This window comes from Astyanax mexicanus, chromosome 23 (assembly GCF_023375975.1).
Source record: "Astyanax mexicanus isolate ESR-SI-001 chromosome 23, AstMex3_surface, whole genome shotgun sequence".
NCBI classification, from domain to species: domain Eukaryota; kingdom Metazoa; phylum Chordata; class Actinopteri; order Characiformes; family Acestrorhamphidae; genus Astyanax; species Astyanax mexicanus.
The window spans coordinates 20,891,017-20,917,925 of record NC_064430.1 but is presented as its reverse complement, the minus strand read 5'-3'; the positions used below and the strand labels follow the sequence as shown (position 1 = coordinate 20,917,925).

At 38.8% G+C, this 26,909-nt stretch overlaps 1 protein-coding gene across 1 annotated transcript in view; it reads right to left on the bottom strand.

The window, feature by feature from the left end:
* Window positions 1-9,879: 9,879 nt before the first annotated feature.
* ahr1b (aryl hydrocarbon receptor 1b) overlaps window positions 9,880-26,909 on the bottom strand; it is a 64,290-nt gene continuing 47,260 nt past the window's right edge. Inside the window, exons 9-11 of the mRNA XM_022665397.2 lie at window positions 25,671-25,812; window positions 22,836-24,357; window positions 9,880-13,284 (exon numbers count right to left, since the gene is read on the bottom strand). Of these exons, the coding sequence (XP_022521118.2) occupies window positions 13,123-13,284; window positions 22,836-24,357; window positions 25,671-25,812 (1,826 nt within the window). The 3' untranslated portion in view covers window positions 9,880-13,122. The remainder of the gene's footprint in view (window positions 13,285-22,835; window positions 24,358-25,670; window positions 25,813-26,909) is intronic.

The following is a 26,909-nucleotide window of genomic DNA, read 5'->3' as shown; positions in this document are numbered from 1 at the left end:
CTGTGTTAATAAATGCTTATAAATGTATACAAAGTTCTTGACCTGCTATAGAATTTGTGGTAACACTTCCTATGAACCCTGTAGTCGTAATGTATTATAAATGCATTTATAATGCATTATATGACATGCATAATACCATATAATGACTGTAATAAGTCTGTATAAAACTCATAAGTACCTAAAGCGACATTCATAAAACATTATAAACTACATAAAGTATAAGGGTTTATAAAGAAAGGGCTTGTAATGCCTTATAATATCTGTTCCTAAGAACATTGTACAATGTAGTGTTATAATGCACTATAACACATATTAAGCTTTTATATAAGTGTGTAACACATTATAAAGCCTTACATATAGTCATTACTAACTTTAAGTGACGTGAATTTTCATGTGCTTTTTAAACATGAAGTAAATTTTTATTATGCCTCACTGTAATCTCTTGACAGTAACGACTGTAAATAAGGCTTTATAATGTGTTACGCACTTATATAAAAGCTTAATTTGAGAAATCATAGCTGCATATTGGAATGCATTATACCAAAATATACCAAATCTATGTACAATGTTCTTATGAAAAATATATTATACGGCATTATAAGCCCTTTATTTATAATCCCTTATACTTGTAGTTTATATTGTGTTTATATGTGTTATGAATGCTGCTGTAAGTACTTATGAGTTATTATACAGGCTTATTACAGTCATTATGAGGTGTTATGCATGTCATATAATGCATTATGAATCATTATAAAAACTGAATTTGTTTTATGTCAGAAGTAGTCAACAGCAACGCAAATTCTTACTCTAATTCATCTTACCATAGAAACTGATTAATTTTACTTTATGGAGAAACATATTGTAAAAACAAAAAACATAAGCAACATTTATAAAAGCTGTTCTTTATAGTATCCTTTAAGACAGCAGCAGTAATTTTCCCTAAGGGAAAGTGCATAGGCTAAGTCTGGAAGTGCCTTTAATTATCAGAATCAGAAATGCAGTGCAAGCCTTCAGGTTCTGTCCCAGTTTTAATGAAACATTCAACTAATGAGGGTGGAATTCAGTGGATTCTCCTTGGCAACACACAGGCGCAGCGGTGCGGCGGTGGGGGGTGATGTCAGATCCACAGGACGCAGTAACATTTCACTATATAACCTCATATAAAGAGGAGGGATATGACTTCATTCACTCTGCACTCTAACAATGGCCTTGTTACTCCATCCAGAGCTGGTGCTGCTGCTTCACATGGGTTTTGGGTACCATAAGTGAAAATACGGGAACGTACTGTGGGGACAGGAACCCAAAGAATCCTAGTAGGGGAGGGAGGAAGGGGGAGAGACGTGCAGAGGGATGGAGAGGGGGAATCATAGCAGAAATAATGTGCATTGACAGATTGTGGGACCAGCAGAGGGGCTGTGGGAGGCCATGGGTGTAGAAGAAAGAGAGATAGAGAGAGAGAGAGAGAGAGAGAGAGAGAAAGAGAGAGAGAGAGAGAGAGAGATGCAATACTCTGTAGCTGAGGAGAGTCCTGAGAGTGCAGCGAGTCAAGTGCAGCACAAGAACAATAAAAATACTGAGAGTTCAGAAGAGTAAAAACAATCAATAAAGCCACTCAGATCTCACAGCTGTAAGGTCAGAGGAAAACACACCTCCCGCTGCTTCTTAAGGACAAATCCATTCACCAGAGTGTGTACTTTCCTTTCCTACTACAGTGAGTTATAGTGACCGGTGAAAGGATATAGTATATGACATTCAGTGTCAAAGATAAAAGCACTTTAGAGAGCCTAGAGAAGTCAATATTTCTGGAGGATGCTGGTGATCTTCGGGCCCTCAGGTGTCATTGCAATGTCATTGCATTAAAACAGGCAAGTATTGTTAAGAATTAACAAAATTTTGGGATATGGACCACGCCTTAATCTCCTGAACTCCTCCCCCCGGTTCCTATAAATACCTTCCAGGTGCTCCTCACCTTTGTGACTTTTGACCTCGCACCAGCCTCCACCCAATCACCACCCTCATCTTCATTACTCACCTAGCTGCGGGGGGACCTGGCTTGGGAACCTTCTCAAGCTGTTCTGAACTGTACTCCAAGCAACATCATCACAGTTCCACCCCTCCCCACATCGTGTAGGCGGGGTTCATTATAGCAAAATAGGCTCCAGAACAATTCCAGAAATCAGTAATCAAGTCACTGTACAATCCACAAATGCAAGTTAAAGCTCATGCGAAGAAGAAGAAGCTACATCCCAACACCATCCAGAAATGCTGCTGTCTTCTCTGGGCAAAAGCTCAGTTTAAAGAGCTGAAAAAATACCTTCGTGGGCAGGGTAACAAGGGTCTTGAATTTCCTCCACACAATCTGTCAGAATGTGGATTGGTGGAGTCCAAACTCTTTAGAGATGGTTTTGTACCTTTATCCAGCCTGATGAGCATCAACAACTCTTTCTCAGAAATGTCTTCTGTCCATGCCATGATACAGTTCCACAAACATATTTTGTGAAGAGCAGACTTTGACAGATCCCGGTGCTTTAAATAAAACTCCACCCACTGACACATTATTGCATCCCATTAATTGAAAACACCTGATTCTAATTTCACCTTCAAACTAACTGCTAATATGCTCACATTTTTGTTGCATTTGTTTAACTGGGTTCTCTTCATCTAGTTTGATGTTTTAGGTCATATTTATACACTAAAACTAGCTGGCTACACAATACAATGTAATAACATACTAAGCACAGAATAATGTAGTGCATAGGGTTTGAATATAGTGGTCTATCACTTGGTATACAGTATATAGTACATAGTCTACAGTGTAAGAATACAATGCATAGTGTATAGCATTTGGTCAAGTGTATAGCGTAAACATGAGGTACATGGTTTAAAATATAGTGCATTGTGTGTAATGTACAGTGGTGTTTGAAAGTTAGTGAACCTGACCTAAAACATCGTCCCATTTTCCTAAAAAGTCCTAAACGTAGATGAAGAGAACCCTTTGAAACAAATGAGACAAATATATTATACTTTGTCATTTATATATTGAGGAAAATGTGCATCTCAAAAAAAATTTATATCATTGAAAAGTTACTATCAATTGATAGGACGACAATCAGACAATCAGTGTGGGCGGAGCCTGTTTTATTTACAAACAGGGATCTATCAAAGTTTGCTCTTCACAACACATTTGTGGAAGTTTAGCATGGCATGAACATAGGAGATGTGTGGAGGAAATTCAAGACCCTTGTTACCCTGCCCTTGATGAGTAAGACATGTATTAGTTAACAGGTCTCAAAGTATCCCATAGTAACTTTTAAGCAACAGGACCAGGACGGTTTACCTTCATTGAGAAGTGTAAAGAAAAATGTATGTCCATGAATGTTCATGAATGGAATTTTCAGAGAAGGTGGGTCATGCAGCAAGGCAATGACCCTAGGTACACAACTCAGTCTACCAAAGAATGTTTAAAGAAGAAAAAAAAATATGTTTTGGAACGGCCAAGTCAAGGTCCTGACCTTAATTAAACTAAATCAAGCAGTTAATATGAGAAAACCCAACAACAACCCAAAAGTTGATACTGTTTTTTTTTTGCAGTGCAATGGACCAAAAGTAGTAGTTTATAGTATAGATTGTAGTATAAGGTAGAATATAGTACAATATGTAGAGTGTAATAATATAGTGAATAAAGTTTAGAAGTGTCACACCTTAGCCTTTGTATGTCTTGTGTGTTTTATTTTCTGTTCCTTCTGTTTCTGTCCTGCCTTTCAGTCTGTTTTGTTTTCTTTTAGAGCACACAGCCTGTAGTGTTGTTGCCTTGCGTCTTGTTTGTAACCCGCCCCCTTGTTTCCTGGCCCAGGTGTTCCTCACCCTCCTTGTGTATATAAACCCCTTTGTTTTAATGTTCTTTGTGGAGTCATTTGTGTGCTTATGATGCTACAGTAAGTATGCTTGTCAGGTTTGTTTGTTGTCTTTGTCCCTGCATTGTTTTCAGCTGTTAGGTTTCTTGTTTTCTTATTTTTTCTTAGTCTTTGTTCTTGTCTTTTTTTCATTAAATTATCCTAGCCATGTTTATTTGTTTATTTTGCTTTTCTCATGTTTGGTTTTTGTTTATGCTTTAGTTTTCCTCATTTTGTTAAATAAAGATTAGCCTTTCAGTCTTTGACAAGAATATAGTACATAGTACATATTCTAGTGTGTTGTATAAGAATGTGATGGGTGTGGCCGATCAGATTTTCTCTTCTTTCAGTGGCTTTAAAAGTGAGAAGTCTATAAATAGTAGAATAACACTGACAGTGCCCCCTGCTGGCCAGGCCTTACTAGAGAGCTTTGACCCCTGCAGAGAACCGCAGTGCTAAAAAAACAGAGTGTCTCTCCATCACTCTCCCTCTCTTTTACGCTACTCTTCCCCTTCTCTGACTTCTCCTCCCTCTCTCTCTCTCTCTCTCTCTCTCTCTCTCCCTCCCTCTCTCCGTCCCTGTCTGCTCGTGTTTGGATGTGTAGACGAGCCTCCTCTCCAGGAGCCCGACGGCCTCCGCTTGCTGTGGCCCTCTCCTCTCACGCACACCCTGACTCTCTCTCTCTCTCTGTAACACACACACACACACACACACAGAACCCATGGCGTGTGGACCTCAGTTAAAGGAGAGATCTAAATACCTCTAATGTTAGTTGATACCACATGGTCATACCAGCTTGTTTTGTTCATGGACGATATCTCCTACTCTCCTAGTGTATAGAAGTGTTTACTGAGAATCGTTATGGCCTAATATCTCCTATTCTAGTGTATAGAAGTGTTTATTCAGGAGTTTATGGACTAATATCTACATTTCGAATGTATTTGACAGTTTATTAATTGTGTTCATATATTCCCATACTGTAGTGAATATTTGTTTACTGATGGTGTTTATGGATTAATGTATTTCATTCTAGTTTATAAAGTGTTTATTTAGATTGTTTATTGACTACTATTTCATATTGTAGTGTATATGAGTTTTTACAGATAGTTTGTATGGACTAATACCTCATATTCCTGTGTATAGGAATGTTTATTGATGGTTTTATGGGCTATATCTCCTATTCTAGTGTATAGAAGTGTTTATTAATAGTGGTTATAGGCTAATATTTCCCATTCTAGTGTATATAACTATTTACAGATAATATTTATGTACTAATATCTCATATTCTAGTATATAGGAGTATTTACAGATTGTGTTTATGGACTAATATCTCATATTCTAGTGTATAGGGGTGTTTATTAAAGGTGTTTGTGGACTGTATCTACTATTATGTTGTATAGAGTGTAAATTTAAGGTGTTTATGGATTAAAAAATCCTATTCTAGTGTATAGAAGTGTTTATTCGGGGGTTTATAGACTAATATCTTATTTTTTAATATATATATATATATATATATATATATATATATATATATATATATATATATATATATATATATATAACAGTTCATCAATTGTGTTCATGGATTCCTATACTGTAGTGAATATTTGTTTACTGATGGTGTTTATGGATTAATGTATACCATTCTAGTTTATAAATTGTTTATTTAGTGTATAGGAGTATTTACTGATGGTGTTTATGTTTTAATATCTAATATTCTAGTGTATAAGTGTGTTTATTCATGACTTTTATGTGCAGTGGAGTGTTTATTTAGGGTGTAATGGACTAATATCTCCTATTCTAGTGTATAGTATTGTTATTAATGTTGTTTATGGACACATATCTCATATTCTAGTATATAGGAGTATTTACAGATTGTGTTTATGGACTAATATCTCATATTCTAGTGTATAGGGGTGTTTATTAAAGGTGTTTGTGGACTGTATCTACTATTATGTTGTATAGAGTGTAAATTTAAGGTGTTTATGGATTAAAAAATCCTATTCTAGTGTATAGAAGTGTTTATTCGGGGGTTTATAGACTAATATCTTATTTTTTAATATATATATATATATATATATATATATATATATATATATATATATATATATATATATATATATATATATATATATAACAGTTCATCAATTGTGTTCATGGATTCCTATACTGTAGTGAATATTTGTTTACTGATGGTGTTTATGGATTAATGTATACCATTCTAGTTTATAAATTGTTTATTTAGTGTATAGGAGTATTTACTGATGGTGTTTATGTTTTAATATCTAATATTCTAGTGTATAAGTGTGTTTATTCATGACTTTTATGTGCAGTGGAGTGTTTATTTAGGGTGTAATGGACTAATATCTCCTATTCTAGTGTATAGTATTGTTATTAATGTTGTTTATGGACACATATCTCTCATTCTAGTGTTTAAAAGTATTTACCAATGGTGTTTATGGACTAATATTGTCTATTCTAGTGTACAGGATTGTTTATTTATGGTGTTCATGGACTAATATATCATATTCTAGTGTATAGTATTGTTTATTGATGGTGTTTATGGAATGATATCTCCTATTCTAGTGTATAGAAGTGTTTATTGATGGTGTTTATGGACTAATATCTCGTATTCTAGTGTATAGTATTGTTTATTAGTGGTGTTTATGGACTCATATCTCTCATTCTAGCGTATAGTATTGTTTATTGATGGTGTTTATGGACTAATATTTCATATTCTAGTGTAGAGGAGTGTTTATTAAAGGTGTTTATGGGCTAATATCTCTTATTCTCGTTTATAATAGTGTTTATTGATGGTGTTTATGGACAAGTCTCTACTATTCTAGTGTAGCATATTGTTTATTGATGGTGCTTATGGACTAATATCTCCCATTGTAGTGTATATGAGCATTTACCAATGGTATTTATGGAATAATAGTGTATAGAGTGTTTATTAATAAGGTGTATAAACTAATATCTCTGATTTCCTATTCTTATGTATAGGAGTGTTTACTGATGGCATTTATGGACAAATGTCTCCTATTATAGTGTGTAGGACTATTTATTAAGGTGTTTGTGGACTAATAGAGTGTTTATTTTGGTTGGTTATAAATAATTATCTCTAACTTATGTGTATGTTGTGTCGCTTACAATTTCAAGTCATTCCCCCTGTACATTAAAAGCAGGTCACCTGTTCCATAGGTTGGGTTGGGGGTCATTAGTGTGATGGCCTGTATACCACAGTCTGGAAGTTCTGTAAATAATTAAAGGGCTTTCTCCACATGGAGAGGTGTGGTACAGACATACACACATAGTGGTTGGTGGCATTAGATGGGTCACTTTACAGACGGTGTAATGTGGGTGTGTAAAGGTAGTTGTGCATAACAAATTGTATGTTTATAATAGCTGCTCTGGTAAAATCATCTATTGAGCCTTTCTCTCTCACTTTTTCTCTCTCTCTCTCTCTCTCTCTCTCTCTCTCTCTCTCTCTCTCTCACTGTAGTCTGCCTCGGTTGCTAGGGGCATTAAAGCCAAAGCACATGACTTGATCAGAAATATATTTGGAGTAGTAAAATATGTAAATGAGTTCATGTTTAATTAAATTGTAAAAAAAATTATTTTTGTGTTCTATAATATGTTCTATCATATGTTTTATTGTATGATATATTTTCAATCAAATGTGAGTTGCAAATCATGACATTTTATTTTATTTTATTTAGTTGTTTGACAAAAGGATACCAACTGTAAGGCATGCTGGTGGTAGAATCACACTCTGGGGCTGTTTGGCACAAAGTCCAAAGTATGTTTGGTGGAGTACAGGTGCATTATTTCAGTAATTTAGCTTAAAAATTGAATTCATATTTACATTTATCACATTCTTTATTACATTATTATTGTGGAAAACGTCACACTAGATTCGCAGCTAGATTTTCTAAAAAAATGTAAGATTTTCTGATGGTCAGTGATGGTTTGGATAGTCTTGTCATCTGCTGGTGTTGGTCTACTGTATTTTTTCAAGTCCAAAGTCAGAAGAACATTATAGAGATTCGGATTTTATTTTCCAGCAGGACTTCGCCATCTACCCAACTGACTTTTCGGTTTCATTAGCTGTAAGCCCAAAACTATATACATGATATTCTATATCATATATTCTATTTTTAGATGCACCTGTATAGGTAAGACATCTGCAAAAAACTGCAAAAAAATGTCAACTGTTAAGCATAGGGGTGGTAACTCTTGTGCTGAGGCTGTGTTGCTGCTAGTAGAACTAACCAGACTACATGTCTGGTTGATTCCTTCCTATTGTTGGTTCTATGTAGGTATTTGACAAGGAAAACCATCAGTCCGGCTCCTGAAGACCCAACCAATGGGGGAGTTTGCTTGATTGTGTCTGCCTATATACCAGAAGAAACCAAATCCTGATTGGACCAAAATTAACTGATGATTAAGCCTTCTCTAAATGTGGTTCACTGCCAGGCTGTACAAGCACCAACAAGTGCTGATGTTAGTAGAAGATACCTTGTGCATTAGTAAACATTAGGTGCTCATGACCCTGATACCCTGTCCTTCTTATGATCTGCTTGATGTTCTGAGGAGCCAATCCTCTAACCAGACAGGTCCCTTGACAGGTGCCATTGGAACTAGACATTCCATGTTATTCAATTTAACAAGCAATGCTTTTAATGTTGGGGCTGATTGGTGTATTGTGGACCACCTAAAGAAAGTTCCCAATAGAGAAGATGTCTGCAGTGGTATTCCTGCTGTTTGTATATTGGAGGTTTTCCTCTGGTTCTAAAGGTTTCATTGACGGCTCCGTCTGAGCTTGGCCAAACTGTGGTGTGTTTGTTTGTTTTGAACCAACCGAGCGCTGCTGCATGAGCGAGTGTGTGAAAAGGGTCTACTGCTTGTGTGTTCACGCTCTGATCGATCGGATAAAAGCGTTAGAAAGAAAGAGAGGAGAGAGAGAGAGAGGGAGAGAGACAGAACAGTGTGTGTTTGGTAACTCTGTGGTTGCTCTGGTGGGAGATGCCCCCAGAGAACTACCTGTCTCTACAGCAACAGCTTGTACAGCCCCTGCGTCTACCACAACCATTCCAGCGTTCGCTTTCCAAAAAAACAGTGTCCACAGTCCCCAACACAGTCCATTAGCTGATGCAAATTCTGGATTTAAACTAATAATTCAGAGACAAATCAAGCGTCCAAGTGTGCAATTAAACGCTGTTCATCAGCCAGGACTGGTTTTCAGTCCTTCGTCAGTAGTTGCAGGATGCTGCACACAGGATGCTTTTGGGTGGATAGTTCCTGTTGGTGGACTATTCTCAATCCAGCAGTGACACTGAGGTGTTTAAAAACTAGCAGCATTGCTGGTGCAGGTAACAGACCACATAAACAGTTAGATTGATCTCTCTGTTAAAACTAATTGTTGGAATCATTCTTTCCTAAGGAATGGCCGTACACGGAAGTAGAAGGATGTGGCTGCAGTATAAAAGGAAAAATAAAAAGCTTCAAATTAAGTTTCAAGAAACCAAGGACACAAATTAAAGAAGTGTGTGTGTGTGTGGCTAAATAACATACAAACTAATGAGATGCTTTGATCACAATAAATATTTGTCTGCAAAATTACGACAGCGTTTCCGCATTAATGACTACACTGCCATGTAGTTCTGCTTAACATTACTTGATCCTCTAAATTACAAGATCATTAAAGAATCAGCCACTGAATGTGTTTGGAAATTAGCCATTTTGTCATTGAGACATGTAAATGGGCGGAGCTACACATCATACTGCAACCAAACCTTTTACTTTTGAGACCTGTTGCAATGTCCATGATTTCTACAATCATTAGGTAGTACACACAGTAGTTCTTGGTAAAACTGAACTTACAATAAGTTAGGTTTGAGGTAGACAAAACAAATCTCACCATGGTTCACCGGTGCTGGAAGACTGAAGACCTTATCCCGTAAATTATGACACAGGACACTGTGTATTAGTGATTGCACAACTCCTTTTAATTCCAGGATCAATTACACACTTCAACGAGCAGTCAAAAGACAAACAGATAAAAACTGCATATGTATTGGCTCTACCAACACCATGTGTTAGCATAATAAAATCAATTCAGTTGTGATTTTTATCTTTATTAAGTATTTCTTTAAAAAAAAAAAAAGACCTGACATGGACAACACTGAACGTAGAGCGTTTAAACTCTGGAAAGTGAAATACCATTTATGGCACCATGTTTTCTTTATTTACCCCAAATAAATTTTCTCTTTAAAAACAGAAATGAAACACAGTACAGATGGGTACTTTAATACAGCATTGTTCATCTCAAAGCCCCTCTACGAGTCTAAAAGTCTTGTGCTGGAGAAATCGTACTATAACAGTGCTCTTTAAAATAGTGCTGGCAAAAAAAAAAAGTAATACAAAAAAAATCACTTAAAACTATTTACAACGCAAGTATATTTAAAACCTTTCTCCGATACATTATTTTCTTTCATCTGTGTGACACAATTTAATCCAACTTCTCATGTACTATATATATATATGTGTGTGTATTAAAAAACAAAACAAGCTTACACAGTAAAAAAAACACCCTTGTCCAATCAGCTCCCACAGGACGTACTGGACTTGTGCATTAAGCTAAAATCTGAGTGGAACTGACCTCTCCAAACTTCGCCCACAAATGTGTCCTTTTACTTTACAGAACATAATCAAGGAAGGCCCCATTCAGCCCTACTGAGAGACTGTAGCTCCACCTCCTTAGTGTATATCACAATACCTACATTTAGAGTGTTATTAATATACAGCTCTGGGATTTATAGGTATATGTTTGAGTAAAATTATTGTATATTGTTGTTTTTCCTATAAACTAGGGACATTAGAAATCTATTGCATTAGAAATCAATATTTGGTGGAACAACCCTGGTTTTTAATCATAGTTTTTATGCATCTTGGCATGTTCTCCTCCACCAGTCTTACACACTGTTTTTGGCCACTTTATTAGGTACACCTTGCTAGTATTGGGTTGGACCCGCTTTTGCCCCCAAAACTGCCTTAATCCTTCAGATTCAACAAGGTACTGGAACCATTCCTTAGAGAGTCTGGTCTGGAGTTGCTGCAGATTTGTCGGCTGCACATCTATGATGTGAATCTTGCTTACCACCACATCCCAAAGCTGCTCTATTGGATTGAGATCTGATGACTGTGGAGGCCATTCCGGTGTTCAAGAAACCAATCTGAGATGATTCGTGCTTTATGAGATGGCGCATTATCCTGCTGGAAGTAGCATCAGAAGATACAGGTACACTGTGGTCATAAAGGGATGGACATGGTCAGCAACCATACTCAGGTAGGCTGTGTCGTTGACACAATGCTTAATTGGTACTAATGGGCCCAAAGTGTGCCAGGAAAATATCCCCCACACCATTTCAGCATCGCCACCACCAGCCTGAACCGTTGATACAAGGCAGGATGGATCCATGTTGTTGAAGCCAAATTCTGACCCTACCATCCAAATGTTGCAGCAGAAATGTATGAACAGTGTATAGCCTCAGTTTCCTGTTCTTAGCTGACAGGAGCTGCACCCGGTGTATCTTCTGCTGCTGCTGTAGCTCATCATCCACCTCAAGATTTGACGTGTTATGCTGTTGTTTAGAGATGCTCTTCTGCAGACCTCGGTTGTAACAAGTGGTTATTTTTTGAGTTACTGTTGCCGTTCTATCAGCTGGAACCAGTCTGGTCGTTCTCCTCTAACCTCTGGCATCAACAAGGCATTTGCTCCCACAGAACTGAACTGCAACTCACATTTTCTCTTTTTCACATGATTCACTGTAAACACTAGAGATGGATGTGTGTGAAAATCCCAGGAGATCAGCAGTTTCTGAAATACTGAGACCAGCCCGTCTGGCACCAACAACCATGTAACGTTCAAAACTACTTAAATCACCTTTCTTCCCCATTCTGATGCGCTGATGGTTTGAACTGCAGCAGATCGCTTTGGCTGTGTACATGCCTAAATGCATTGAATTACTGCCATGTGATTGGCTGATTCAAAATTTGCGTTAATAAGCAGTTAAACAGGTGTACCTAATAAAATCGCCAGTGAGTGTATTAATAAAATTAATAAAACTCTAAATACAGACACTATAATTTACACTGAGGAGGCAGAGCTACAGTTAATTATGAGGGCTGAATGGGATTTTTGTAAACATTTTTTAACACTGTTGGCGCATTAGGTAGATCAATTTAACTCAGATCACACTAGTAATTCATTTTCTGTGACTTTATAATACCACTACAGTAACACTACTAATATAACAACTTTGCAGCACCGGTTTGAAATAGTCTTTTAATCTTTTTGTTTGTTTATTTCTTTGTAAATATATATATATGACACATTCAACAATGCAGTCTTCCAGTCTTAGCTACAGAATCTCTTCAGATGAACTGTTCTCACATTTGGTTTTGATTTCAGACAGCCAATCTGAGAAGGTGAAAGCCTGCTCTCAGATTAGCATGCTAATGAGAAAGCGTGTTCCTGACAGAGAAGGGCTTCACAACAAGGCCTTTTCTTGTCTAGAGAAATGCTTATGAAGAAGACACCTGATGATATTTTCTTTTTTTTAACATGGACGGGTGTCTGGAATGCACCAGGCTGTAAAATCAGAACTGTGAAGCAAATCAGCGCAAAGTTTAGCTCTAGCATGAAGCTAACTCTCTGAGAAATAAATTAAGATACATGCCACATTTCCACGGTGAACACTTACTTACGTACTGCCGTTCCAACAATCGTTTCATTTGACAAGTTTCACTGAAGCTAAATGCTAACAGTCGCCTAGCTCTCGTCACCACTGTTTACAGACATCAAACACACACTTGCTGCACACACAGGTTAGCGCACACTGCACTGACACACACTCACCAATACTGTCTCCAACAACACTGCATCGTCGCTAGCTTGATATTCCTTCAGTCCTTCAGAGGTCAACACGGTACGACCTTTGATAACCCAACACTGTAGTTCCTTTTTTTCACTCAGCTCACTTGGGTTCATTCAAGATACATCATCCATTATTTCAAGCAGTGAAACACAAGGGGGCGGCGTTTTTTCTGTACGATTCATTTTTTAAATCTTCTCTCAATTCAACCTTCAATCAGTTTTTCCGGCATCCACCCGCCCGGGAAAGGTTTGTGCTGATTGGTCCATAATGTGTATTCAGGGACAGAGGGGTTAGAGATAGAAGCCAGTGGTCTGTGAATCAGGGACTGGTGGGAGGGGCTCTGTGCAGGGGAGGGGGCTGTTGTCGGGCGCGGTCGCCACGTTGCCATTGGGTATCAGGCAGCTTCCTGCGTAGGCCACACTGCTGGAGCTGAGGACGCAGCCGTTTTCTGTCTGTAGAGAGAATAGACACACACAATGCAAATCAGATGAGATCTACTGCAGTATTCATAAAGACAACATTATAGAAGCAATTCCATATTGTGACAGCATGGAAAAACATCAGGGATACAGTAGTAATACTCTGTTCAATCCAGGTAAAGCTGTAATTAATATCAGTTGAGAGTGTACAGTACTTAACAAACTGTCATGGTTACAAACACAGTGAGTGAGCCACAGAACCGGCAAGGAGAGCGGACAAACGACAGGTTTAAGTTCATTTTTTACACTCTACTTACACACAGTAAATAAATGAAATTAACTAATTAACATTGATTATCACACTTATTATCAACATACTCAATTTCCTACTTCTTCGTAAAGGGCCTGTTTACCAGCTGAAAGACGTGAATTTTGTAGTTATATGGCTAGATAAGACTTTTAGAGAGTTTAAAAGGCAAAAAAAAACACTGCTGACCAAAAAGCAAATACTTTTTATGCCACTGTATGTGGTTGCTAGGTGGTTGCTAAGGTGTTGCTAAGTGCTTGCTAAGGAATGATGGTGGAATGCAAACATGTCTGGCCAAAACAGCAGTGTCCTCAAACTTTTGACCGACATGTGGGGTGTTTAAACTTTGAGCAATAGCTGGTTTATCCAGCAGCTCCTCCACACACACACACAGTATTGGAGAGTTGGGCCCCCAGTTTAATCCTATGGGGAAAAAAGTTGTACAACAATTGTACAAATTTCTTTATGTGCAACCATAATTAGAGTAACACTGCTAGCATAAATGTATCATATATTGTTGGTTTGTTAAAAAAAATTTTTGCAGCTTGCTAACTGCTTTTTATTAAAAGTCAAGACAAAACAAATACTTTTAGACTGGAACATTTATTAAGTTTTTGAAAAATGTAACAAATTAAATGAAAAGTTGTGATAAACCATGTTTGGTATTCAGTATTTAACTTTTAGCCAAATATTTAATTATGTTTGGTTTCACATTTTTTATTTTCATTTTGGTGTATTTATCATTTTGAACACTAAACAGATACATAAAAAGACACAGATACCAATAGTAGCATACACCCCTTGGTGACCCAGTCCGTCGCCTCACACTTATTCGCCAGAAGGGACAGTCAATTACGAGTGGTCCTGCTGTGAAATGATTTTGGACAGGACATCCAGACTTGTTCAGTAAAAGGGCAGAGATGTAGTGGAAGAGAACTACAGACTAAACACAGCAATAACAACCAAAACAAGAACAGCAAACAATAACATGAAAACAGCCAGTTCTAGCTCGCTAACAACTAGCCCCCTCAGCCACTGACCTACATAACGGTCGATTTCAGGTCTGAATCTGAAATCCCTGCAACTGGCAGGTTAGTGACAGTGCTGTAACAGCACACACTCCCAACTGCTAAATCATTCAGAGTTTAGATTCATCTCTGTAAACATGCAGCTAATGAGGGACAGCCCAAACCTCCCTACTGAAAGAAATAAACAAAACAAACACCTGACCAGCTAACCAGAGCAGTGCTTAAATTGGTTGGTCAACCTGGTCAACCAGACTGTGATTGCCAAGCTGGTTACTGAACCAGTCTGACTGACCGGCATGATCAAAGTCAAATACAACATACACCATGATGGTAAAGAGCATGTTTAGCCAGATAGCTTACAGATAGCACAAAGCTCTTTCTGCTGGGAAAGCAGCTTTTGAACCACCTTGACCATCAAAGACCAGGATGGACCATTCAAAAACAGCTACCGGCAAAGGCTGGCACTTATTTATCAGTTATTGGGTACCACTTATGTGAAAATGAAATGATGTGCATTAGAAAAAGCTCAGTGCTATGCTAATGCTAAATGTATGTTTAGCTGGTAAGCTATTAGGAAAAGTGTTATGTACACAAAGTGTAAACTGAAACCTAATTCTGGATAACATCATTTACTTTAGGCCAACACAGGCTAAACCTAGCTCATAGAGTGCCGTATTTTGATAAATGTATGTTTTGCTGATAAGCTATTAGGAAAAATGTTATGTAAGAGAAAAGTGTAAACTGAATCCTAACTCTGAATAACATATTTACTCCAGGCTAACACAGGCTAAAACTAGCTTATAGAGTAATGTTACTGTTTTTTTGCACTATAATGTGAACTTAAAATCTTTAGTTTTCCCAAAAAATCATCAGTGTGCCTTATAATCCAATGTGTTCTATGTTTGAATTTTCCAGTCAGGTTGTAAGGAGCAGTAAAGCTACTCCGCTAAAGCACAGCATTATACAGGAGTTTCAGTGAAGTTTCTGCAGACTTAAGCAGAATTAGCATTAGCTGCTAACCGCAGCACTAGCTCTTTTACCATTCAGAGGCGAGTATATTGGACTGTAGCCTGCTCTAGCTGACAGCGCCCTGGGTTTCCAGAACAATCAGAGTTCCTCAGTGTAGCGCTGTCAGATGTCGTTTACTAGCGCTAAGCACCGATAATCACTGCTAGCACTGGAAAGGGCTGAATGCTATGCTAATGCTAAATGTATGTTTGGCTGGTAAGCTGTTAGAAAAAGTGTTATGTACAGAAAGTGTAAACTGAGTCCTTTACTTCAGGCTAACACAGGCTAAACCTAGCTTTTAAAGTACCGCATTTTTTGCACAATATGGCACACTTAAAATCCTTTATTTTCTCAAAAATCATCAGTGCGCAATATAACCTTATGTATGATTTTTATCAGTCAGGTATTAACGAGCAGTAAAGCCACTCTGCTGAAGTACAACGTTATACAGGAGTTTCAGTTTAGTTCGCCTAAAGCTAACCGTGGCTATCGCTGCTGCTAAATAAACAGAAACGCTTCACTCACCCAAATAAACAGTTTTTAGAAGGAAACTCTTTATAGATGAACATCCAGCACCCATCTCACTTTGAAACAAAAATTATAGGTATGTTTACTTAGGCGTCCCCAGCAGTGAGACCTGCTGAATTAGAAGGGAAACATTGCGACACCTTTGTTTCTTACTGTTGTTGCTTAAAATGAGCTTTATAATTCAGTGCGCATCATAGTCCGTAAAATACTGCAGGAGTTTTAAGCCAGTTTTATATTTATACCATTGTGAAGCAGAGATAATCCTGGGCTTTCTGCTCAGAGTTTCACTAAACTAAATATTCCTAATTACGCCTGATGATTTTTTTCACATGTGTTTAGCAATTAGCTAAGTCTAAATAGCCTTCAGCCAAGCCCATTAAAATCTATGCTATAGAAGTGTGGAGTCTACTCAAATGAATCCATTGCTTGATTGACCATGATTTGCACCATAAAAAAATGAGATGGGTCCCATATGCTGTAACATAGGAATGTGTTTGGTAAACCACGGCTGAACTTTAAAGAGGTGTGGTCGTGTTCTCTTAACTCCCCCCCCCCTTCCATTTCCTATCACCCTAATTCATTCATTCTCCATTTATATTCCATCTCTGCTGCTCGCTCACTAAATATTTCCCACTTACACGACATCGTCTCTTCCTCTCAGTGCCACTTAATGGATCCATTACAGAAGCGGAGCACCCTCAAACGCTTAGACTGTCGTATTATTTCACTTGTTTAAAGACAAATTAGGTCTAGACTGCAGTTGAAGCTGCTGTAAGGAGGAAAGGAGGAATGGGGTAAGGTACATTTGTGTCACATAAAATTAATTCCACCACTGTGGAGGGAACATTTCATATCGAGCTGACCATCGCTGCCCCCTTTGGATGTTCAAAAAAGTGGTGGGTAAAACAGTCCTGCCATTTTTGCTGTACCGTATTTAACACACTATGTGGCACACTTAAAATCCTTTTCCACCAAAAAATCGACAGTGCACCTTATAATCCAGTGTGTCTTATGTATAAATTTAAGCATACAGGTTGTAAGGAGCAGTAAAATCATTCCGCTGAAGTACAGAGTTATACAGGAGTTTAAGTTTAGTTCTCCAGCACCGAGACTCCAGACTGGAGCATTATTAGCATTAGCTGCTAACCGCGCTAACCGCTAGCTCTTTGGCCATGTTGGAGCCATGTTGGAGCAGCATTAGCATTACCCGGTTACCACGCTAAGCGCTAGCTTTTTGGCCGTCCAAAGGTGAGTACTTACCGTAACACCTAAAGTTCCTCAGTGTAGCACTGTCAGGCTGCATTAGTCGCTAACCGCAGCTAGCCTTAGTGGAAATCTGGAAATTTAAGCTTACTGTAAACAAACGGACGTGCTTTTTTCACCCCCTCCCCAAAAAAGGGTGGATTAGAAGAAAAACACGGCGAAACCTTGTTTCTTACTAGTGTTGCAAAATGCGCCTAATATAAGAAATGTGACTACTACAAAACACAGAAAAATTTAATATTAATGTCACATCACTGCTTACATTTTTTATTTTTATTAAAAAGTTTTAGTTAAAGTTGGATATTTTTTTTATTTAATTGTTTTTTTTTTACATTTCTCAATTAATTTGGGTTTGGTGCACATTTGTGGCCACATTTACTTTTAAATGGATATTTAAAGCAATTTATAATAACTGAGTTTTTTCCATTGGCAGCTTATTTTCTAATTGGTTCTCACAATCTATTTGCATACTGGGTGTGTCCCCCAGTTTATGACACTCACCATCAATGCCTGGTCCTGAAACCATAAAGATGTCTAAATACAAATGTATTTTATTAAATTGACCATTAAATAGGGTATAAAAAATGATCAATTAAATTAACTAACAGTTTAGGCATAATAACTAAAAGCTTTAATTCTAATTAATTCACTTTTTCAGTAGTCATTACTTATTTCTGTAATGTTACAGGCTAAACTTTCTGAAACCTTTTAAAAACATTGCTAAATGTTCACTGTTAGGTGGGATACTTTAGCTAAAAAAAAAGTTTCTTCAGAATAAATGTAGAAAAATTCAGTAGAAAAAAAAATCTGTCTGTTTTATAAACAACTTCCAAAGAGTCCGATTTTTCATAAAATAACATTAAGTAGTTTTTTAAACATGTAGGCATTGTAAGCCTGTTGGAAGCATTAGCTAAAAGTGTTGTATTTCAGTATCCTGGGGGAGAACAGAGGTGGGCTAAAGTTAAAACTCGTTATCATGTTTCACTACAACCCAAGTTCATTTCACACCGGATTTCTCCTCTGTAATGATGAGGCATTGTCCGAATTAACTTTTCAGCGCTATATAGTAAACTAAATAGTGTCTCCCTCGACATCACAGTACTTATGAGGGAGTAGCGAGCCACTTTGGTCAGAGACTTGTAAACAAACTGTACATTGTATAAGAGTGAAAGTGGACCAGTGAGGTATGATGGGTAATAAAAAAGGCAATGGAGAGAATACCAATATTAAAAGAACCTGTATAAACAGTGGTGCAAATATTGAGTTATAGAAGCTTAAGGCTGGTGAATAAGTGGATACAGTTCTTAAGGTGTTCCACAATAATGTTATGAGACTGTATGAAAAAAGTGTTTTCAATCAAATTCAGAAATTAAATTAAATTGTGACCATGTGACTTGTAATCAAAATGATTCCCAAAATTACTGATAATGTCCAGCCCTAACTGGTACAGCATTATGCAAACCAGAGTAAGAAAAACATACTAACCTAAAGATGCAAAATCTGCAAAAAGCCATAAATTGGTGTGTATGGTATACGTGTGTGTGTGAGTGTATGTTAGGTAATGCTGTGGGCAGATTGTAGGTCAGCGCTGCTCATGCTTGACTGGACAGTACAGCTCTATTATTCTCTCAGCTGAAAGCTCTGACCCTGAACACACACACACACACACACACACACACACACACACACACACACAAATGGCCTTGTAACACCCAACCCGGACTGCCCGCTAGGCACAGTAGTCTGAACTCTGTCTGTTTATCTCTCTCTCTCTTTATTTGTCTCTTTTTTTCTCTTCATCTTTTTGAGTGTGCATGTCTATCTCCATCCACTCAGCTCTGCCTCTCTCACTGACACGCCCTGCCACAATATGTGTCCAAATGTTTGTGGACACCCCATCTAACGAATGCTGCATTCAGCATGTAATGTAATGTTAAGCTGCACCTATTGCTGATACATCATAAACCCACAATTAGTTTAAACTTAAACAAATTAAATCTGTTTTGTGTAAAAAAAAATTCTAAACATTACTTAACTGTTTTAAATTAGGGGACCATTTGTGGGAACGTATACATTCAGAGTTTAATCAACTTATAATAACTGAGTTTAGTCTGTTGCATTGGCAGCTTCTTTTTCCATTGGCTTCTGGCACAATCTATTTGCATACTGGGTGTGTCCCCCAGTTTCTGACACTCACCATCAGTGTGTAGTGATTCCCCCTGGGCTACTTTGGGTAAACTTGTACATCATATACCATAATTAACTGCATGGTCTTAATGTTGTAGGCTGTAATGGTGCTCTCTCCCCTCTCATCACTCTTAGGGTGATGTCGATCAGCACAAGGCATCTGTGAGCTGATGTATTGGAACGGAGTCGCTGCGCTTTCCTCCGAGATAGAGAGTCTGACTTTACATGTGTCGGAGGAGGCATGTGCAAGTCTTTACCATCCTGGTGTTGGGGCTTTACTAGTGACTAGGAAGTCCTAATGAGTGGGTTGGATAATTGGCTTTGCAAATTGGGGAGGGAATGGGATACAAATTAGAAAATAGTTAGTTAAACATCAATAGTCAATTAACTGATGTAAATTCTGCTTATCCAGGCTTACAGCGTACAAGTGTGTAAATGTGTAAAATAATGCCTGTTGAGGAGTACTGCCAGTATAATAGCACTCTAAGGACTAGAGGGACTATAAAGCCCCCCAGCAATGGAGCAGTGGAACTGTGTTCTTCACAATGATTTTGCTTCCTCAAGTACTTGTGGGATTTTAAGAGAGGTGGGGTGATGACCATTCAACATCCTTACCTCACTAATGCTTTTGTCACTAAATGCAATCAAATCCTTACAGCCATTTTTAAAAATCTGGTTAAAAAAGACATCCCTGGGCAATAGAGATAATTACTCCAACCAAAACAGACAACAAAATCTTTTTAATATTCTTGATTTGCCACAACCATCAACACTTATACCAAATATAGTTAACCACAAACCTACAAACCAGCAAACCAGCCAGTCAGGTCACCGGCGTAGTGTCCTAGATGTGGCGAGATGCTCTTATTAAGCCTAATGAGAGTAGACAGACTCATAGTGTCCCATCAGAGCCCCATAGTCTCCCACTACACTGAAGGCCCATAGTGTCCCTCTGCATTAGAGGCCCATAGTCTCCCTTTGCATTCCACAGCACCTCGTTCCCATTAGCCAGTCATAACCAGTCAGCCAAGGCACGAACATCTCAATATGGAAAAAATACTGTCATAAAATACCAGGACTGTTATAATTTAGCTACATATTCTAACTGCAGAGGTCAATTTATAATGTGACAGGGTTAAAAAAACATTGGGTCACAGATTTTGAAATCATCTTTCAAAATGATAACTTAGGGTCATTTTAGTTGAGCCACAGTTGGCTTGGAATTATGGATAGATCTTGGATAGAGTTGTTATATTTGGTTTGGTTTGGTTTCCAAATGCTTGGTTGTTGTCTTCATGATTCTTGTGGGGCCCTCCACTCCACTGATGATCTCAACTCAAGCCACTATGATCATGCAATCGTCAAAGTTGCGTAGGACCTTGGCACATCATTCGAAAAGGATGATTTCAAAAGGATTTGTTTACATATTTTACAAAATTTGCTCACCATGATCACACACTCCTTGTACAGTAAATGTGTACAAACAATCATATACATGCACTAGGTGGCTGCAAACTGGGATTTAATACATGTAGTAAATAAGTGGATTTTAGCTGTTGTTCTGAGCTGGATTACTCACTAATGGTGGATGACAGGTCAAAAGCACCACACTTGGTTGTGTATCATGTCTGTGGGTTACACTGATTGAGTTATAAAGCCTAGAAAGGCAGGTTATCCAGAATGTTAACAGTCAGACTCTGCAAAGTTGAAGCCATGGTGCTTACAGACTGAGCAGACTGTCCAGTATGGTGGATAAATTGGCCTATATATCTGATACCCAACCCAGTGTCATGTCTGGTGCTGAAAGCATGTCTGAGTCTCCCACATCCAGCTCTATCTGCGATTCCCACAGTAACAACTACAATACCCAGAACGCACCACTCCATGACACAACACACACTCCCGATCACATGACACATCACATGACACCACCAGGAAGTCCCGAGTACTGATTATCCTCAGTATTTAAGGACCATGCTCACGCTCACACCTCGCCGAGTATCTGTTTGGTAATTCCTACAATACAAAGCGTTTCTCTTGCCCTTGCTTTTATCCGTGTATGATCTTGTTTTTGTTTTCTAACGACGTTGATTTTTGCCTACTCCCTTGTGTTGGATATCCGTGTATGAACTCTGGACTGTCTTCCGTTTCTGGTATGGTTTCTCTACACTGTGTATTACTGGTACTGACCCTGTTTCCGTTGACTACCCCTGTCTGCTCTATAACTTATAATAAAGTTATTTTATTGTATCTGCACCAGTCTCATTCATGTCTGGCCCTGACACCCAGCTAATCATGACTGTGATGCATCCTTATATCAAAACTCCAGATTTAGGTGCAATTCCATTTCACCCCTTACCCCCACATTTAGTTATACCCTCCTTAAGGAGAGAGCCAAGACAACCAAGTATGTTCTGTATAGGAAGCAAATGTATACATTTCTTACTTGATGAGTTCCACTGAACTATCCATAGGAGCTCTTATCTCTTTAGGAATAATCCAGGAACAGTCTATTTAAAGAGAAGCTGCAATTAGCACATTACTACATTAGGTCAGCACATTACTGCGTACTGACCTAATTATAAGTTTCCAAGTAAAGTAGTGCTAAGCTTCTAGGATCCATCTCATGTTCTTTATCCCAGGTTAAAGAGAAAATTAATGTATGTGTGTTAGTGGGTAACGGATCACAAAACTCACAGATCAGACTGGATTACTGTTCCTGAGTCACAGATCGAAAGAAACACAAGATCTTGCAGCAGTGATGATGGTAGAGTCTGACCACTGCACAAAGTCTCCATCCAGCACATCCCAAAGATTCTCAATGAGGTTAAGGTCTGGACTTTGTGGTGAACTCTCTCAATCCATGTGTGAAAATGATGATCTCATGCTCCTTGAACAGCTCTTTCACAATTCCAGCCAGATAAATCCTGGCATTGTTGTCTTTGAATAGGCTTGTGCCATCAGGGAAGAAAAAATGATGGCACTGATGGAATAACCTGGTCTATATTCAGTATATTCAGTTAGTCACAGCTGACCTTATTCTTTCAGCACAAACTGTTGCTGAACCTAGACCTGACCAACTGCAGCAGCAACCCCAGATCATTAACTTCAAATCCAGGTGGCAACTTTTTTTTTTGGCCGGGCAGTGTATTCGTGACTGTTATTTTGACACAGTCTCTGTGTTTATTTGTATTCCTGACTTTTATTATGACAGTGTTTTTGTGACGCAGCAGTAGAGTAAATAATAAAGTCTAGAGTCTTACCTTGCTGTGGGTGTTGTTGTGGACTGGCGTGGAGTCGTACATGTTATAGGCATCCAATGACGGGAGTTCTTGAGGCGGGGCTAATACCAAGATATGCTCCAGTGAGGAGTTCTGATTGGTGTATGGGTAATATGTAGGAGGGACCTTTGGCTGTTGCTGCTTCTGATAAACCTGTTGAAAGGATGAGGATGTTGCCACGACACCTTGAAACTGACATACGTCACCTACTGAACTAGTATTTGTACTCATTGTAAACTCCACCCCTGACCCGGTGGCCATACTGTAATCCACATGCGCATTATCTACAGGTCCATTGCTTGAGGGATCTGCCTGGTCTACGTAGCTGTACCCCTGCCACTGGGGAGCGCTATAGATTCCGTTTTGATGGCCGCCTCCATCCGTAGGCTTGTGTTTGTTGCAGCAGTGAGACTGCAACTGTCCCTCTTGCCAATGTTGCTGCAGTTTGTTGGGCTTATGCAGCTTACCATTGACCTCAGTGGAGTTATCCAAACTTGCCTGTGTGTACTGAGGAATCCAGTGACCATTGTGAACCCCAGTTACTGCTTTAACAATTGCAGAGCTGTTCTGAGGGAAGCTGACTGCACTGGTCTCACTACTCTGTGGCTCAGGTATCCAGGTATGGCATTTGTTGCTCAGGGACTGAGCTCGTAGATGCTGCTGCATCTGTTGTGGGAGTTGTAGAATGGGAGACGGTTGCTTAGGCATGTGGTAGGGAAGGTACGAACTTGACACTGCAGAAGGGTTTGGGTCTGTAACAGGACAAGGGTCAGGGGTGGGAACAAAGGGTTCAGAAGAACCCTGAACAGAGTCCAGAAGATCTGGGACGGGTACTGGTACTAGACCATTTCCATCGCTGGTAGAATCCACAGTCCGATTCTCAAGCGAATCGTGGATATAGGACAGAATCTCATTATTGGTGAGGAGGTCGTTGAGGGATGGGATGTAGCCTGGCTCCATTTCCACCCGGATCATCCTTTCATCCAGGAGAAGAAGCTCCAGATCCTCAGCATTCAAGCCAAGGTTTTCCAGTGCGTTGAACAGTTCACTGTTGGAGCAGCTCTCCTCTCCGTCCAGGGTTAGAGAGTCCAATGTGGAAAGCAGTGGGTCAAAACTTAAGAAGTCTGGCTTGGATCCTCCAGTTTTGTTGCCTGGCATAGAGTCCCAGTGCAAATCGCTACTTGCAGAGATATCGCTAATTTGTCCTTGCTCACTGAACAGACTGTTATGGTAAGGTAGTTTGGGCTCCACTGCTGGTTGGCAGACGTATACCGACTCATCCTGCCTCATCATTGCCCCTAGCAGAGAACTGGGGTCCACTGCATCTTTACAGCCTTTCTCCCCCTTTCCCTTCTTGGCTCTGCCACTCTTGCCTTTGGTTACCATGTTGTCTGAAAAGCCAGGAACGGGGCAGCTGGTCTGGTACAGCAAAGCCTCCCCTGTGGCAAAGGTGAAAGGGAGGTGCATGGAACGTTTCCTTAGATGCTCGCCTCCTTCTTCCTCTCTGGACATGAAACATGGAAAGAGCATTAGGAAGGAAGCACTACTTCATGATAAACAAAGCTAGTCTGCAGCTTGTCCACAACAAACCAAGATATTTCTTCTTGCCAAATGAATGAAGAGGGTGATTGGAGATAACACCCTCATCCTTCTTACATTCTTATTATTGATTTGCTAGTTCAGACCTTTCCATCAGCATATGATGACTTGGGATGAGACTAAATAGAGGGAAGCGAACTCTGATGAGTGGTGCCAAATTGACCCTCTCTGCTAGGTAGAGCCTAACAGAGAAATCTGACAAGGGAGGTGGAGGATTGTGATGAACTCATTGTGGACATGTGGACATGGTCGGAGCATTTTCCTCCAATGAAAATTTAGGGCGTTTTCTTCCCAGCTGTACTGAGACACGTGAGAGGAAGCGCTCTTGGTCTGGCCCAAAACAAACTCCAGAGCTAAATGGAACTTGCAACCCCAATTCCAATGCAGTAGATTTAATGTTGCAGGCATCCATTACATATCTTGTCTTTTTTAGTGTATTCAATTGCATGTAGGTGCAAATCATCGTATTGTGTTTCTATTTATGTTTTACACAATGTCCCATCTTTAGTGGAATTTGTGTTGTATCAGTCAGATAATTAACATTCCTATAAACAAAGATGTCTCTGCTGCTGCTCCATGCTAAACTGTTTACACACTGAACGCTGTTTGTGCAGTGTAATAAAAACGTGCTTGCATGATTTGTTCATTTTGGTGTGTTTAGGGTTTTACCTGTATGAAACCAACCAAAATGAGTGGGAAAACAAACTCATTAACTTACTTGGACCAGAGAAACAACCTACAGGTGTGGAAACACCCTTTTATAAGTTATTTCATTACATTATATACTTATTTCATTACACTATATACTTGTTTTACAAAGGCATATTCTTTGGCGAGGCCCAAAGGTCCTGGGATTAAAAGGCTATGACCTTCAGGCTATGACCTTCACAAGCTACCTAAGTGATATGCTAGTAACCTCCCCATAGCACGGCCAGTACAAGCCTGTTATCGATGGCGTAAAGTCAAATACAGGTTCAAAGACCTTTTTCCAAACTCCTTTTTTTTATTGTACGTTTGCAGAGACTTTAAAGCACTATTCAGACAAGATTGGTTTTAAAGCCACTGTAACCAGAGTTTTAGTTAAGATACTGGTGACACTGAATTAAGGCAGAGAATTAAAAGGGTTGAAATTCCTTTTTGAAATGTTCAAGTTTATAAAACAATAAAATTATCCAAAAACAAGAACTATACATGCTTTAACATAGTATACACACTCACCCAAGTGGTCTCTGTGTAGCAATGATGTAGTCAGGTTTGCCATTCTTGTACACAAGCCTGGCATTGGCCTGCACCCATTTCCAGCGGTTCTCTTTAGTCAGGAGTCGGAAGACAGTCAGGCCACTTTCTCCAGTTTTGATCACTACAACATTAAACACAACCAGGCATGAGACACCAACAAGCGCAATCAGATGACACCTTTTGAGGCTTTTAAATTAAATTAAATTATACATGCCTTAAACAGAATCAAGGCATCTCTGAGTTTACCATGCTCTTACTTAAATCTGCACAGAGCTGTGCAAGCTTTTGGCGCCATATTCAATTCCTAATATGGGGTTTTGACCGTAGATAACATTTCTATCCACTCTGTGCTGGACAGCTTTGCCCAATCTCCTCCATAATCTGCGGGATTATAGGAAAACATCTCTCTCTCTCTCTCTCTCTCTCCCTTGCCCCCTCTTTATCTCTCTCTCTCTCTTTCCAAGGTTGAATTCAGTTACATTCTATGAACAATGGCTTAAAACAGAAAATACAAATACCCAAAGCCAATACCCAATAGCAATAGCATACAATTATCAATTGAGTTCTACTGAAAATGCATTTAAGATCATCAAAATATGTTTTGAGCTATACATAAAGAAATGTGTAGAGTGTGTATTGCAACATTGCAGATATCTTGGCATGGAGTTAAAGAGGTTTCTTAAGGGTGTTAGATTATCCCATTCATCTATCCCACCCCTATGGCCCTATAACCTATGTTTAAGTGACCCATCAACTCCACATTTCTAATGTGGAGGTTCAATGTGGAGATTTAAGGCATCAGTGTGTCTTTGCTATTGTAACGTCAGGATAAGTACACATTGCGCGACTCAAAACGTGCAAAAGGCATGTATTAATGTACTACGAATTGCTATTGTTGAAGTAAAAGATTGCATAGCAATCAGGGGTGTTTGTGCCTTGGGCATGAGCCTGTGTTGACAATTTACTGCCAAGATAGCAATAAACGTCTGACTGTTGACATCTATCTAGGTTGTTTTTAGTCAGTGGCGCAGCTGTGTTTTCCGTTGCCAAGATAGCAATATGGAAGAAATTTATCTGAAGACACCTAATTTTGAGACCACCACATTAGAATTATTAGAATAGATATATTCACATGCACCAGGGCTATTTAGGTGTACAATTTTTTTTATTAATTTATTGCTCTAGATAATCATTATCATACATTCTAATAGTATGGCA